The 14394-nt window shown below is 37.7% G+C and overlaps 1 protein-coding gene across 4 annotated transcripts in view; it reads left to right on the top strand.

The window, feature by feature from the left end:
• xrcc4 (X-ray repair complementing 4) overlaps positions 1–13539 on the top strand; it is a 386273-nt gene extending 372734 nt beyond the window's left edge. For all 4 annotated transcript variants that reach the window (XM_043708485.2, XM_087999705.1, XM_043708491.2 and 1 more), the window contains one exon: positions 10897–13539. In XM_043708485.2, coding sequence (XP_043564420.1) covers positions 10897–11011 — 115 coding nt within the window. In that variant the 3' untranslated portion in view covers positions 11012–13539. The remainder of the gene's footprint in view (positions 1–10896) is intronic.
• The last annotated feature ends 855 nt before the right edge of the window (positions 13540–14394 follow it).

Raw genomic sequence — 14394 nt, 5'->3', positions numbered from 1 at the left:
TGCACCAGGACACCGAGATCTCTCTGTTCATCTATGCTACCAAGAACTTTACCATTAGCCCAGTACTCTGCATTCCTGTTATTTCTTTCCAAGTGAACTGCGTCACACTTTTCCGCATTAAACTTGATTTGCCATTTCTCAGCCCAGCTCTACATCTTATCCATTTCCCTCTGTAACCCACAACATTCTTTGGCATTATCCACAGCTCTGACTACAATAGTATCATCGCAAACGTACTCATCCATCCTTCTACACCCACATCCAGATCATTTATAAAAATGACAAACAGCAGTGGCTCCAAAACAGATCCTTGCGACACGCTACTGGTACCTGAGCTCCAGGATGAACATTTCCCATCAACCACCACCCTCTGTCCTCTCTCAGCTAGCCAATTTCCGATCCAAATCACGAAATCACCTTCAATCCCGAAACTCCGTGCTTTGTGCAATAGCCTACCGTGTGGAACTTTATCAAATACCTTATGAAGTCCATATACACCACATCAACCGCTTTATTTTCATCCACCTGTTTTGTCACCTTCTCGAAGAACTCAATAAGATTAGTGAGGCATGACCAACTCTTCACAAAACCATGTTGACAATCCTAATCAAAGTATTCCTTTACAGATGATTATAAATGCTATCTCTTATAAACGTTTCCAACACCTTACCCACAAACTAAGTAAGTCTCACTGGCCGATATTTACCAGGGTTGTCCCGACTCCCCATCTTAAACAAGGGAACAGCATTTGCTATCCTCCAGTCTTTTGGCACCACTCCAGTCAACAATGATGACATAAAGGTCAATGACCTAGAATTGAGAATGTTACTACTGAACCAAGATTGGTATTGGTAGGTGCAGGAACTGCAGACAAAGTATTGTAATTATCCTCAATAGGCCATATAAGAACACAAGGCAGTTAAGATTTGTTTTAGAAAATATCATATTCTGATTAAGCATTTTCTTTGCTGGGATTTTAATCTTCATTTCAGTGCCTTTTAGCTCAATTGGTATCTGCACCACACAATATAAACTTAGTTATATAAAAAAAATTACAAGATTCAGTATCTATCCAAACTCTGCCAAACCAGCCAGGGTAGGAAGTGAAGCACTAGAGTTTGCTTGATTATTCTCAACTTGAAAGTACAAGATTAAGTCAAATCCTTCACTCTTGATCACAATCAGTTTCGTCTTGGCACAAAGTTTGAATGCATGGACATTAGTGATGAAAGGATCAGGGTCACCCATTGAGGGTCACCTGTCGAAAGACCTGATGACAGTTACTGTCTGGGGCTTGCATTTGAAGAATTACCACTAGAGTTAGTATCAGAGGGTGGCCAGCAACATATGAACCAAACCCCAGCATGAGTCGCTGCTTTAAGAAAATGGGGAAAAGTAAACAGTGTGTTGAAGATACAAAAATAAATCTTCAGTATGTTTAAATGTATAAAGTGTTTTTTTTTTGCAGAAGCCTATTTTAGTAAGATTTTTAGATTGATAAGTGTCCATTTTTATTGTCAGTGATGTACTAATGCTCTGAAATGTAAAGGAATCTGCAGTTGCTATCCTGCTTGTAAAGACAGAATTACTTATACATGGTGCCATAACCTCAGACAGCTTCCAGTATTAAACTCTGTTTTGGAATAGTGGTAATTATTTTTCAGTGTACATGCACAAAACTTATTTCAACATGAGAAAGGATAAAACCTGCTGTTTAAAAACATTGTCATAAAGAATAACACGACATCAGTGGCTAGAAAGGAGAACTATCATTTTGCAACTTCAAAGAGACTCCTGACAGTATGAGCAATATTATGGAGAAAGCCTCTAGCACTCTCCAGGAAGATTGCTTGTTCTACTTTAAAGGATTAGTCTTTTTCCAGGCCGTGTTGGTTATGTTACTCACTAAGCCGTTACTTTGTGGATGTCAGGGATTACTTTCAGCAGGAAAAAATTGTGAGGTTTACAAACAGAATTGTAAGTAGGATTGTATTATTGGATAGATCTAATTGTTCCATTTCTGCAAATGATCCAGATTATGTAATGATTCAGCAACCCTCAGTACATTCAATTTGTGACCTCCCGTCAATTGTCATGACTTATATTCTCATCCTACTCATAAGTAAGATTACCACTCCGCTCTCAGATACAGTCTGATAGTTTTTGAACAGTTCTGGCAGTATTCTAAGTGAAGAAATTATCATCCCTCTAAAAATCATTCTAGGTTGTTTATAATGACAGTTCTCAGAAAATAAGAATGTGGCACACTGTAGAGAAACATAATCGAATTTTGATTCAAAACAATTACGGTGACAAGATTAAAAATTGTCCAAATAGAGATGGCGATAATAGGAAATGAATTAAGAAGTAACGGCAAATGTAAATGAATCCATCTGCAAAACCAATTTAATGTTATTGTTCTTGTGTTCCAGCTAGAAAGTCCACCTTAATTGTCATGCAAAATTTATGACTGGAAGACGGTTGATAATTAACTTCGTCATTCTCATCTATAGTATACTTGCTTAACATAGCAGGCAGATAGGAATTATGAGCAGAAGACTATACTGATTGTCACGTCTCCTATGTCATTTCGTTCAATTATGACTGATCTGGCTTCAACTTTCCCACCAGATCCCTTATCCCTCAATCGCCTGAGAGAGAAAAAAAAGTCTGTCTATCTCAGCCTTAAATATTTCACAATTGAGCATCTAAAACCATCTCAGGTAGAGTATTCCAACTATTTGAGTGAAGACATTTCTCACATCTGAGTGAGACGATTGACCGGTTATCTTCAGATTGTGTCCCCATGAAAAATTCCCAAAGTAATTTGAAATCAAAATTATGCAAATGTTAATTGATTTAACAACAGTGGAACTTGAAGCTTAAACTACAGCCATGTCATTGGCACTAGGGAAATCAATCAGTGTCACACTGCTCCGATCTCTGCATTTTCCACCCATCCTGTTAAGAACCTGTATTGATGTTCAGAATAGCAGAAGCAGCTCTACTGTCTTAGAATGTAGCCAATCAATTCATTTATATTCAGCCATAATTTCTTGATTTCACACATATTTTCTCCAACTCCTCAACTTTGAACCTGGTTGAATCTCGGCCCTTCATCAGCAATCCCAAGTTAAAAAAACGCTTGAATTTTGAGAGCAACAGTGGAAGCTCTGGATTACTATGTTGGCATGTATTTTTCTCTAAGAAAACAGAAAATTGTAATGATGTGAAGTTTTGTCTACTTGAAGCTAAATTGCAGCAGAGTTTTGACCTCAGGTAAAGATGTTTCTGAATAAATGAAAACTGCAAGAAGTAGTTCCTCCCCTCAAATCTCAATGATGTAGGGGGGGAGGGTCAAATGAGACAATTTAGTTTGCCAGCGCAATGAAATAACAGTGTACTAGGTCATGAATTATCACCAGGTAGTATTTCCATCTTCACCCTCAGGGAAAGTGTGAAGGGCAAATGCAATTTTTGTCATCCTGTTGTATGACTGAATGCTTGTTTACAGTATGAATGAAACAGTGTCCCCTCATCTGTTGTTCCCACCAATTCCTAAATGAACCCAGATTTTTGGACTCGGCTGGAAGCCAAGTTAGGAAGGGAGAGTGCACGTCAGGTCAGACAAGCAGGCCTGCTTCACACAGTGCATTACTTCAAAAACATCCCCGAAAACTTTATGAAAACACAAAAAGTCACCAGAATTGATGTTTGCTATCCAATATGTATTAGCTTGTATATATACTTGTCATTTTTAATTTCTTAAAAGGCATAGTGGTGGTGGTGGTGTTCAATCAGTATTTGACTGGCAATAGCTAATAATAGTTTATTTCGTAAAGGGATGTGAGAAATAAACATAGCGTCAAAATGCAAATCTGTTGACTGTTGGAATTCTAAGCTGCAAATCTGGAGAACAATTGAAAATTGTTCTTTCCAAAATTTAAACAAAGAACCTCAAAAGAGCTTTTGTGCCTGTAAAGTTTTCAGTTGTAATGTTTCTGTTTCCACGTAGTTTGGGCTGGATTGCAACAGATGGAATAGAAAAAAAATGCCCAGACTAATAGCTAGGACTGATGGATAATTAACTTCTCAATGATTCATCTGTGTAACACCCTGGGTTATTTTACAGAAGGAGCATCTGGTTCACATGTGTACAATAGTTTGCTTACTATGATTGACACGGGCAGTTTGCTCATAAAGAGCTGTTGTTGCAGATGTATGGCTCTGCCCCTTCCTTTGTGTTCTTACACAGGCCAATGTTTTTCAGCTAGTTCCAGTTCACATGAAAGATTTAAATTGCCATCAAATCTAGATTAAAGAATATTTGCAACAAAAGTTCACTCTGTTCATTTATGGAATATCTAAAAATGGTGAATTGTCTACATTGTGTAGCCTATACATTGCAAACCAAAAGCAAATTTTTAACATGTTAAAGCCAAGCCACGCCATAAGATGGAAAAGGCTGCAAGTTCTTTTTAAAAAATCAGTTTACGAAAGAGAAAACATAAATCTTGGATTTTATATGTAATTGCTTTATGAGTGCCTACTGCGAGCCCAGTTTTTGGAACATTTTGCACATTAAGTTGCATAATAATTGGCGAGAACCAGAGGCAGTAAAGACACAATTGTTTTATCAAATGGATCCTGTTGAGAACCAGAGAATGATACTGAACAGGAGGTGGTCATTTGGCCTATCATGTCTGCACCAGCTCTCATAAAGACCTATCCAATTAATTCCTTTCCCCTACTCCTGCCATGTAACTTTGACATTTATTTTCCCTTCAAGTATTTATCCAGTTTTCTTTTCAAAGTTACTATTGAATCTGCTTCCGCTACCCATACTACCAGGTAATGAAAACTTACTGCATAAAAAGATGAGGCTAGAGAATACCCTGATAGAGGTCTTGAACGATAGGAAGGTTTGATAGGGTATATACATCGACAAAGTATTTCCACTTGCAAAAGAGACCAGAACTAGAGGGTATAAATATAAGATAGTCAGTACTAAAGCCATTAAGGAATTCAGGGCAAATTTACTTTTTCCCCCAGAGTGTGGTTAGCATGTACTGCAGGCTGTTACAAGGTGTAATTAAAGTAACTAATATCAATGCAGTTCATGCAGAACTTAGCAAAACAGGAGGGAGAAAGGAAGAGATGTATGTGTTAACAAGGTTAAGCGAAGAGGCATGGAATGAGGCTCACATAGAGCATAAAAACTGGTGTGTATCTGTGAGGCCAAAAGGCTAATTTCTGTACTAAATACCAGGAGGAAAATTTTCCCTCCATATTTGGAACCTCACAATCATAGTCAATTGTGGGTAACAGTTACAAGGCTGTGACTTTTCCCAAGTTGACCTATTGATGACCAAAGAACAAGCTTGCCTCCCAGTCAAGAATAAAATGAGGACTGCAGATGCTGGAGATCAGAGCTGAAAATATGTTGCTGGAAAAGCGCAGCAGGTCAGGCAGCATCCAAGGAGCAGGAGAATCGACGTTTCAGGCATGAGCCCTTCTTCAGGAATGAGCATGAGTCCTTCTTCTCCCTTCTCCAGTTAAGGATGGTAACTGGGTTCTCAAAACTGGAGGGCCAATAAGAATCACTTCAGCTCTGAAGAATCAGTCGGCGCCCTTTTTAGGTAAATGAGGGAAAAGGCAACCCTAGAATGGAAATGCTCATTTTCCAACTATCATTTACTTAGAAAAAAAGGCCTCAGCATCCCACCAGTGAAGGAACACATTCATGGGGCAACACATGACAACATCTGCCTGGAGTTCTGCCTGCTTAAAGGCTGCCTCCAGGTAGCGATGTAGTTTCTTGATGCTTCCAACTTCTTCATTCTTGCTATGTAACTGAAGGTCCTCATCCATGGGATTATACTAACAAACATCTTTTCTTCTCTCTCCAAGGCATTGACATTCATTCCTAAATTGTTGTCTCCAGAATTGACCGACCTTCCACAACCACTTTCGTTTTCACAGGGTGAAAGGGGGGTCGGAGTGGGCGGAGGAGGTGGGGAGTGGCACTTTATAATGAGATAGGAAGGCAAAGGTGGAGGTGGAGAACATGCCACTTCCTGATTCCCCCAATTAATTTCTGGACAAGAAAAATTATCATCCTGCCTGGAAAACGTGTCAATTTAATGACTTCAATCCCACATCATTAATTAATTATTCACCAAAGCTGGTTATCACCGAGTGAGAGGTAGGGTGAGATCATGCCATGTGGCAAATAGTGAATATACCATTCTGATATCCACTCGATAGCCTGTTCCTGCTTTTCCCCCATATCCTTTGATCCCTTTAGTCCTTAGTGCTATATTAAACTCCTTCTTGAAATCATACAATGTTTTGGGCTCTACTTTTTTCTGTGTTAGTGAGTTCCACAGGCTCACCATTGTCAGCATGAAGAAATTTCCCCTCATCTCAGCCCTAAATGGCTTACCTCATATCCTTACTTAACCATTGGTTGTAGATTATCCTGCCATCAGGAACATCTTTTCTGCAGCCAGCCTGTCCAGTCCAGTTGGAATTTTATAGATTGCTATGAGAACCCCTTTATTGTTCTGAATTCCATGAATGTAATCTGAACCAATTCAACCTGAATTGGCATCAAAAGAGAGCAGAGATAGCTCAGAACAGGTTGTTCACTCCACTATTGTAGAGTTGAAAGAAGTTTAGTATGGCTACAGCTAAAAGCATCTTGTGGAGGATTCCTGCTCTATACTGTCAGCCTTCAGGTTTCTTGGCCTTTTGTTAAGCATTCAGAAGTGTTTTGACAGTTCCTCTGCTTATTTGGCACCCATCATCCTTTAATTGGACAGCAAATGCAATTGCATCACAGGTAGACAGTGTGGTTAAGAAGGTGTTTAGCACACTTGCCGCCATTGCTCAGACAGTTGAGTATAGGAATTGGGACATTATGTTGAGGTTGTACAGGATGTTGGTGAGGCCACTTTTGAAGTAATTTGTGAATTTCTGGTCACCCTGCTCGAGGAAGGATATTATTAAATTGGAAGGGGTTCAGAAAACATTTACCACCGTACTGCCAGGCCAGGAGGGTTTGAGTTATAACGAGAGGCTGAATAAACTGGGACTTCTTTTCCCTGGAGCATAGGAGGTTGAGGGGTGACCTTATTGAGGTTTATAAAATCATGAGGGGCATTGATAAGGTGAATAGCAAAAGTCTTTTCCCTAGGGTGGGGGACTTCAAAACTAGGGTTTTAAGGTGAGAGGACAACGATTTAAAAGGGATCTGAGAGGCATTTTTTTCACACAGAGAGTGGTTCACGTATGGAGTGAACTGCCAGAGGAAGTCACAGCTGCAGACACAGTTACAACATTTAAAAGATAGTTTGATAGAAACATGAATTGTAAAGGTTTAGAGGGTTATCAGCCAAATGCATGCAAGTGAGACTAGTTTAGTTTGGGAAACTTGGTCAGCACAGAAAAGTTGGACCAAAGGGTCTGTTTCCGTGCTGTATGACATTATGACTGTATAACTCTGGTAGCCTCCCAAAAGATCATGCTGGAGGGCATACTTCCAACATGAGTGGGGGATCAGCATTAGAAGGGAAAATTTTAAAGTGAAAACCTTTTTGGTCTTTAAGGAAAATGATCTCTATATATTGCTTTGATATATTTTAACAATATAGTTTGTCGTTTAGAAAGATATGCTTGAATTTAAGAAATTATGTGTAAAATTGCATCTACAGTTTAATAAATAATGCTTGAGGTAAAATCTTACTTAACCATTATTGCTATTATACTTTAATTAAAGCAGCTTTTAACTGTGTAATGATTGATGCTGTCAGTTCACATCTGAAAGCATGCAAATCCTTACCAAACAGAATTGTAAGATTAAGTCCTGTGTTAGCTGCCATTATCTGTAGAATTTAGTCAATGAATAATTAGTAAGTCTCCAGCCATCCAGTTTTGAAGGATGAGAGAAAATAGTAGCATTGTGTTTTTACTTTTATGTGAAATTTTAGAAATATGAATAAATAATGCTGATGGTCTTAAGTTCATTCTCTATCTAGAGAAGAGCTGAAATATAGAAATAAAAGGCTAAACTTCTACTCTTAAAGGAACTGTTCTTAACCTGTCATGACAAAGAACATATTTTCATTTTTTAAAAATCTGTATACTTTGTTTTTACAATCTGCTCTTGGTTATATTGTCACACTTCAGTTTACCCAACATACTGACTCCAGCTGGTAAAACATGACTGTCTAGGTAGAGCATTCTGATTGGCTGGAATTAATACCATGTTGGTTTTGTTATTTGCAATCTTTGCTCTTATTATGGATCAAACTTTCAGGACATAGTTGCTCCATTTAGTAGCCCAGTAAGAGCTATATCTGGCCTTTGGCGTTTAGATTCAGAATTGGTCTTTCTAAATGGAAGAATGATCATTTACAAAACAACTCTTAAGTTTTACATTTTGACATAAATTCTCAAACATGAACAATGGCGATTGAATTGAATTGAATTTATTGTCACGTGTACTGAGGCACAGTGAAAACCTTTGTCTTGCGAGCAATACAGGCAGATCACAATGCTAAGTAGCATAGATAAGTAAATAATAGGTAAACAGCAGCAAAACAAAAACACAGGTACAGGCAAATGTTAAGAGTTTGTGAGTCCATTCAGTATTCTAACAACTGTTAGAAACTAGAAACTGTTTCGAAACCGGCTGGTGCGTGTTTTCAGGCTTCTGTACCTTTTCCCCGAAGGTAGAGGTTGTAGAAAAACATTGCCAGGGTGGGATGGATCTTTGAGAATGCTGGCGGCCCTTCCTTGACAACGGGCGTGGTAGGTGGATTCTATAGATGGGAGGTTGGCCTTTATGATTGTCCAGGCCAAATTCACTACTCTCTGTAACCGTCTCTGATCTTGAATGATACAGTTGCCATTCCAGGTAGTGATACATCCAGACAGAAATGCTCTCGGTGGCGCACCTATAAAAGTTGGCAAGGGTATTCGCTGTCATGCCAAATTTCCTCAGCTGCTTGAGGAAGAAGAGACATTGTTGGGCCTTTGTAACCAGTGCGTCCACATGAAGAGTCCAAGAAAACTTCTTGTGGATGACCACTCCCAGGAGCTTGACACTTTCCAATCATTCCACCTTTGTGCTGTTAATGTATAGCGGAGAGCATAAGTAACATCCCGTCGAAAGTCAATAATAGTTCCTTGGTTTTGCTGGTTGTTCTCAGTGCACCATTTTTCCAGGCCTTGCACCTCCCGTCTGTATTCTATTTCATCGCCATCTGAGATTCAACTGACTATGGTGGTGTCATCAGGGAACTTGTAAATGGAGATGTAATATTGCATATAAGTACATTTTACTTTTAAGAAAATTAAGTATCTTCTTGGTGAAGGCAACCTACTGTTTAGAATGAATTACCTTTAGCAGCAAATTTCACTTTATCATTTAATATTTCCTAATATTTCTAATATTGGAACATATTTCTGGAAGTCACAGCAGTAGAAGATGTTTTGTCCTGTTGTCTCTGAATTTGACAGGTCCAAATAACATTCTGTAAGCATTGAAGGTCACCAACAAGTAAGCTTTAGATCAATTGTCCAACGTGGCCTTAGTATTTTTTCCATTCTAAAATGTAACTTTGAAGTTCTGCAAAATACACAGCACTGAGTACATTCTATAGCCTTGAGCTATAGGGAACATCTGGATTGTGACCACAGGACTACCAGCTCATAAGTGAAGCTGCAATTTCTATTTGACAAAGTGGCTCAACTAGCCTGGCTCCTCTGGTGTAGTTCTTCATTGGTAATTAGTAGTCTAAAATGTTATTAGTTGAAAGACAATTTTCTGCAGGATATAAACGTTTTAGTGACCCATTCCAAGCTCCACATTTCTGAATCTTACATGTTGCTTTCTGAATCTTGCCAGCACAGGTAGCACCACATCAAGGAATTAGAAACCTTTCTTCACAAGTACCATAGCAACAAAAATGTTTTATACATCCATCTTCACAATCACTCATTATTGGTTTCTTTTATTAATTACAACTATTTATTAATTTGTTTAAATTTGTCATTAAAGACAAATAATTTATCATTCATGCCTTTGGCTGTACTAATTTAACTTCATCAAGGAAATAGGTGTAATATGAATAAAGCATTTTGCCTTTCAACACTGTCATGTTTCCATAGTAGACTACATGCACTCAGTTTGCTAAATAGAAATTAAACACATTGCTGAATCCCTGAAGTGCTGTACTATAATTAGAATCAAGGCCACAATTAAAAGGATGTATTTGCATTGGACTTGACACATAATTGATTATAGAATTCCCAAAGCTGTCATCTATGGTGAGCTGCTGTCTGGCTTTCTCAGTGGAGGTAGTTAAATGAAATGAAAGAGACTCAGTAAAGACCACTTTGAATTTTTGAAATGTTACTCTTGACACCTGGATAACCCACAGTTGCTAATTAAACAGCGTGACTGCCAGAATGGTCTGAAAGAACTTGAGTTTACTGTCAGTTACTTGGCTGGCAAAGCAAGCCATCTATCTACCCCATCTGGCTTCCTGTGTGATATTCAAAATCATATTTTGGTGTCCAGCATCAGTTTATTCTCTGATCAGTGCACCCACCCTAATTGAGACTCATCCATTGATTTAACAGGAAGCTTCCTCCAACACATCACAAAGGTAAGGAATAAAGGAACCTTCTGCTTCCAAGCAATTGCTAGAAACTGATAATTTACTCTCTTTACAGATTTTTAATAACTAATATTCTGTAATCTTTGATATCAACTCTAGTAACAAGTACTAGTCATATTAACCTCACAATTTAAGAGATCCAGTTATTTTGCAACCAAAGACAATGGTTCTGTTTTTCTAACTTATTTGCTTTGTTATTTTTCTGCAGATCATGCCCAATGAGCTCTACATCATCAGCAATCCATCATCAAGATGAAGAGGAAGAATCACAAAAAACTTTACCGAATACTGTTGAAGCGGATGATCTCTTTGAAAATATTTAAATTATACAGAGAGAATAGCAAATAAACCAAGTGATTAGTATATGTGTACTGCCATCATCTTATGAAATACAATTAATTATTTATAGGGAAATCTTCATCTGTAATTTCAACTATTACTATTTGGGTTCTTTGAAAGTTTAGTTTCTTATTAAATATATAAAATGAACTTATTCTTCTGCAAATATGATCTCTTTCAAATCACATAACACAAACCTTCCTCTTTTATTGTGATCCATATGCGAATGAGGACAAAGTTATGAAAATCCATGCATCTCGGACTTTTCTATTATGCCACAAATAATTTTTTTTTAAATGCATCTCTCAGAGTATTCCCTTCATAATGTCTAATGGGATTAGTTGTAAAGTTTCTAAATGCATGTGAAAGTAAGTTTAATATGAATAAGTGGCTGAATTTCCCTGTGCTTGGAAAGAAGCACATTTGACAAGAACGGCAAGGTAAGTTTAACTGCAGAATAACATAGATTTGAAGGATGTTGCTACAGGTTGGCCATCCCTCTCAAAGTACCATGCTAAGAAATAGGATGAATCTTCAAATATTGAAATCAAGGCTTGACGTCATAAGGATGCTGAATAAGATTAATGTTAATGTTTCATTACTACTGCCTTCAATACTGTTTTCAGCAAGTTTAATTTATGTTTACTTCTCTGAGTAGAGATGCCTGGCAGAGTTCCAGAGGACATAATATAAAACCAACACTTAATGTCTTAGTGTTGACAATTAGAGGATTTCTAATGTCCAACAGGTAACTGTAATTCCTAACACCACTGTCAGTAGCTGGCAGGAGTCAATTAGTTCTATAAGCATAGAAATTAGTGTTGCTAATGTCAGCAAAAATACACTTGCATATAAAATGTGCTTTTCCTCTACCATGTTAGCAGGGAAATTAACCATTTAAAATAAGTAACAAGGTCTCATTAAAGTCGTGGAAGTTAATAACAAAGGTAATTTCTAGGCTATGGATCTCACTGTTTGGTCAAGAGTTTTTTTTTAACTGAATCCCCTCTCCAGAAACATATCATGGCATATCCTAATATGCCCATAAAGACTGTAATTTCAACAACAGTGTGCTCAAAACACCATCTATGAGGTGTAGCAGATTATATTTACTAATATTAGTTATTGGTTAATGCACTCATACAAATCCCTAGTTTATCTCTGCCTTTGCCAACACAGCATCAATTGACATATCAGGTGGGCTTATGAAAGCAGCTCAACTGTAATGCCAATCTAACTGATGTGTAATGTAGCTGTATCCACTTGGAGGCAAACGTTTGAACAAAAAGACATGGTTAGGCTCACACCTTGCATTACATGACAGGAGGACACAACAAAGAGACTCAAGTAATAGACTAAAATGATAACATTATTTCGGAAAAAAAGCCCTTTGTCTTCCCTGATTTTGAGATATAACTAACCCCAGTTACCATCTTTCTTTGCTATGAGCTAAAAGAGGCATGATTTGTTATTAGCTTTAAAGAGTCCTGAATGCTGTTAGTCACTAATGTGTAATGCTCTGCTCTTAAAAAAAAGGGTAGTTACTTAGTCATTATCTTCATCATTTAGCCCTGACTGAACTTTCATCTCCAAAACCACTTCTCATCCAGGTTTACAAATTAAGAAATTTGAAGGATTACAGCAGTTTGAGGACAGTTTGAAGCCTGCTCAGGAAACAATTGGCTAACGTCTCTCTCATTCTTTTGCATCTCTGTTTTATATAGTTGCATGTGGTACTCATTGAATTTGTAAACTGATCAGTACTATTCCTTCTGAAAAATTATTTACACTCCATTAAGAAGATAATTCATTTGGGTAGTGGACTTTGAGAAAACAAACTTGCTGGATTTGTACTTTTGATTCAGTTCTGTCAGTATTGCAACAGATGGTTGTGAGTAAAAAGCTGTTACTTAGCTGAGAATTCATTACCTCACACACCTGTGAGCTGTACTCTTACACTTTATGATACAGTTGAACTCCTTAATTTACAATCTATCATTCAAGATTGCTAATTGTTCATTAATTTCAGTAAGATGTTCTTTTGTTCCATTTTTTATGCATTACTGTTCCTGTGCTTGTATTTAATGTTGTTCCTCTACTGTAGAGCATGCACTACCATCAGTTTGTTTTGTAGTTTATCATTGGTAAAATGCTTGATGTTTATTTTTATTTCCTTTTTAAAGACATGGGTTCTGTATTTAATCTACAAACAGAGGATTAAAGACATGCAGAACAGATAACACTCACCCAGAGCACTTAAGGTGCTTCTTTGATACTGCTGCATGCCTGATCTGATGATGGGAAATGATGAAAGCTTCATTTGTTTATTCATCTATCCAGCTGGGAACCACTCTAGAAGGGTGAGCAAAGCTACATAGAGGAAGTAACTTTGAGCAGAGAAATTCATGTAAATGGTTTTCTTTGTTGAATGATGGTATTACAATTCATTTTGTGTCAATATTGAACAAATAAAAAAGTGTTGAATAAATACTATTGGTTTTGTCAAAATTGATTCCAAGCATGGTTGTTCAATGATTTGTTCAATAATTTTATTGCCTCACTAATTCCTTTCAAACAAATTTCTGTCTCCCACATTTATCCCTATAACATTAGCTTCTTCCTGGAGTATGTCACCTGGGGACCCTCTGAAACTTGAGTCAAAAGCATTTCACAGATTTAGTGCTGAGTATGGGATGACTGTTAAATTGCAAGAGCATCACTTCAGGTGATGTAATATGCAACACATACTATGATTTGCAATACATGCACGAGGACACCCCAGTCCCTTTGCATCTGAACTCAGTAATCTCTCACCATTTAGATGCTTCTTTTAACCATAAAATACTTACCTAATCTTTCTGCCAAAATGAACAATTTCACATTTTCCCACATTACACTCCATTTGTTACATCTTTGCTTGCTCACTTAGCCTATCAAGAATGTACATGTATTTGGAAAGGCAAGGACTGATTAGAGATTTTCAACATGGCTTTGTGCGTGGAAAATTATGTCTCACAAACTTGAATGAAATTTTTGAAGAAGTAAAAAAGAGGATTGATGAGGGCAGAGCGGTAGATGTGATCTATATGGACTTCAGTAAGGCGTTCGATGAGGTTCCCCATGCAAAGCTGGTTAGCAAGGTTAGATCTCATGGAATACAGGGAGAACTAGCCATTTGAATATAGAACTGGCTCAGAGGTAGAAGACAGAGGGTGGTGGTGGAGGACCGTTTTTCAGACTGGAGGCCTGTGACCAGTGGAGTGCCACAAAGATCAGTGCCAGGTCCACTACTTTTCATCATTTATGCTCACATCCAAATCATTTATATAAGACGTATAGTTAGTAAGTTTGCAGGTGACAGCAAGAT

Source organism: Chiloscyllium plagiosum, unplaced genomic scaffold, assembly GCF_037043375.1.
Source record: "Chiloscyllium plagiosum isolate Xiang-an unplaced genomic scaffold, Cpla_swu_hap1 HiC_scaffold_2, whole genome shotgun sequence".
NCBI classification, from domain to species: Eukaryota; Metazoa; Chordata; class Chondrichthyes; order Orectolobiformes; family Hemiscylliidae; genus Chiloscyllium; species Chiloscyllium plagiosum.
The sequence above is the reverse complement of the archived record's forward strand: the minus strand, read 5'-3'. Positions and strand labels throughout refer to the sequence as shown.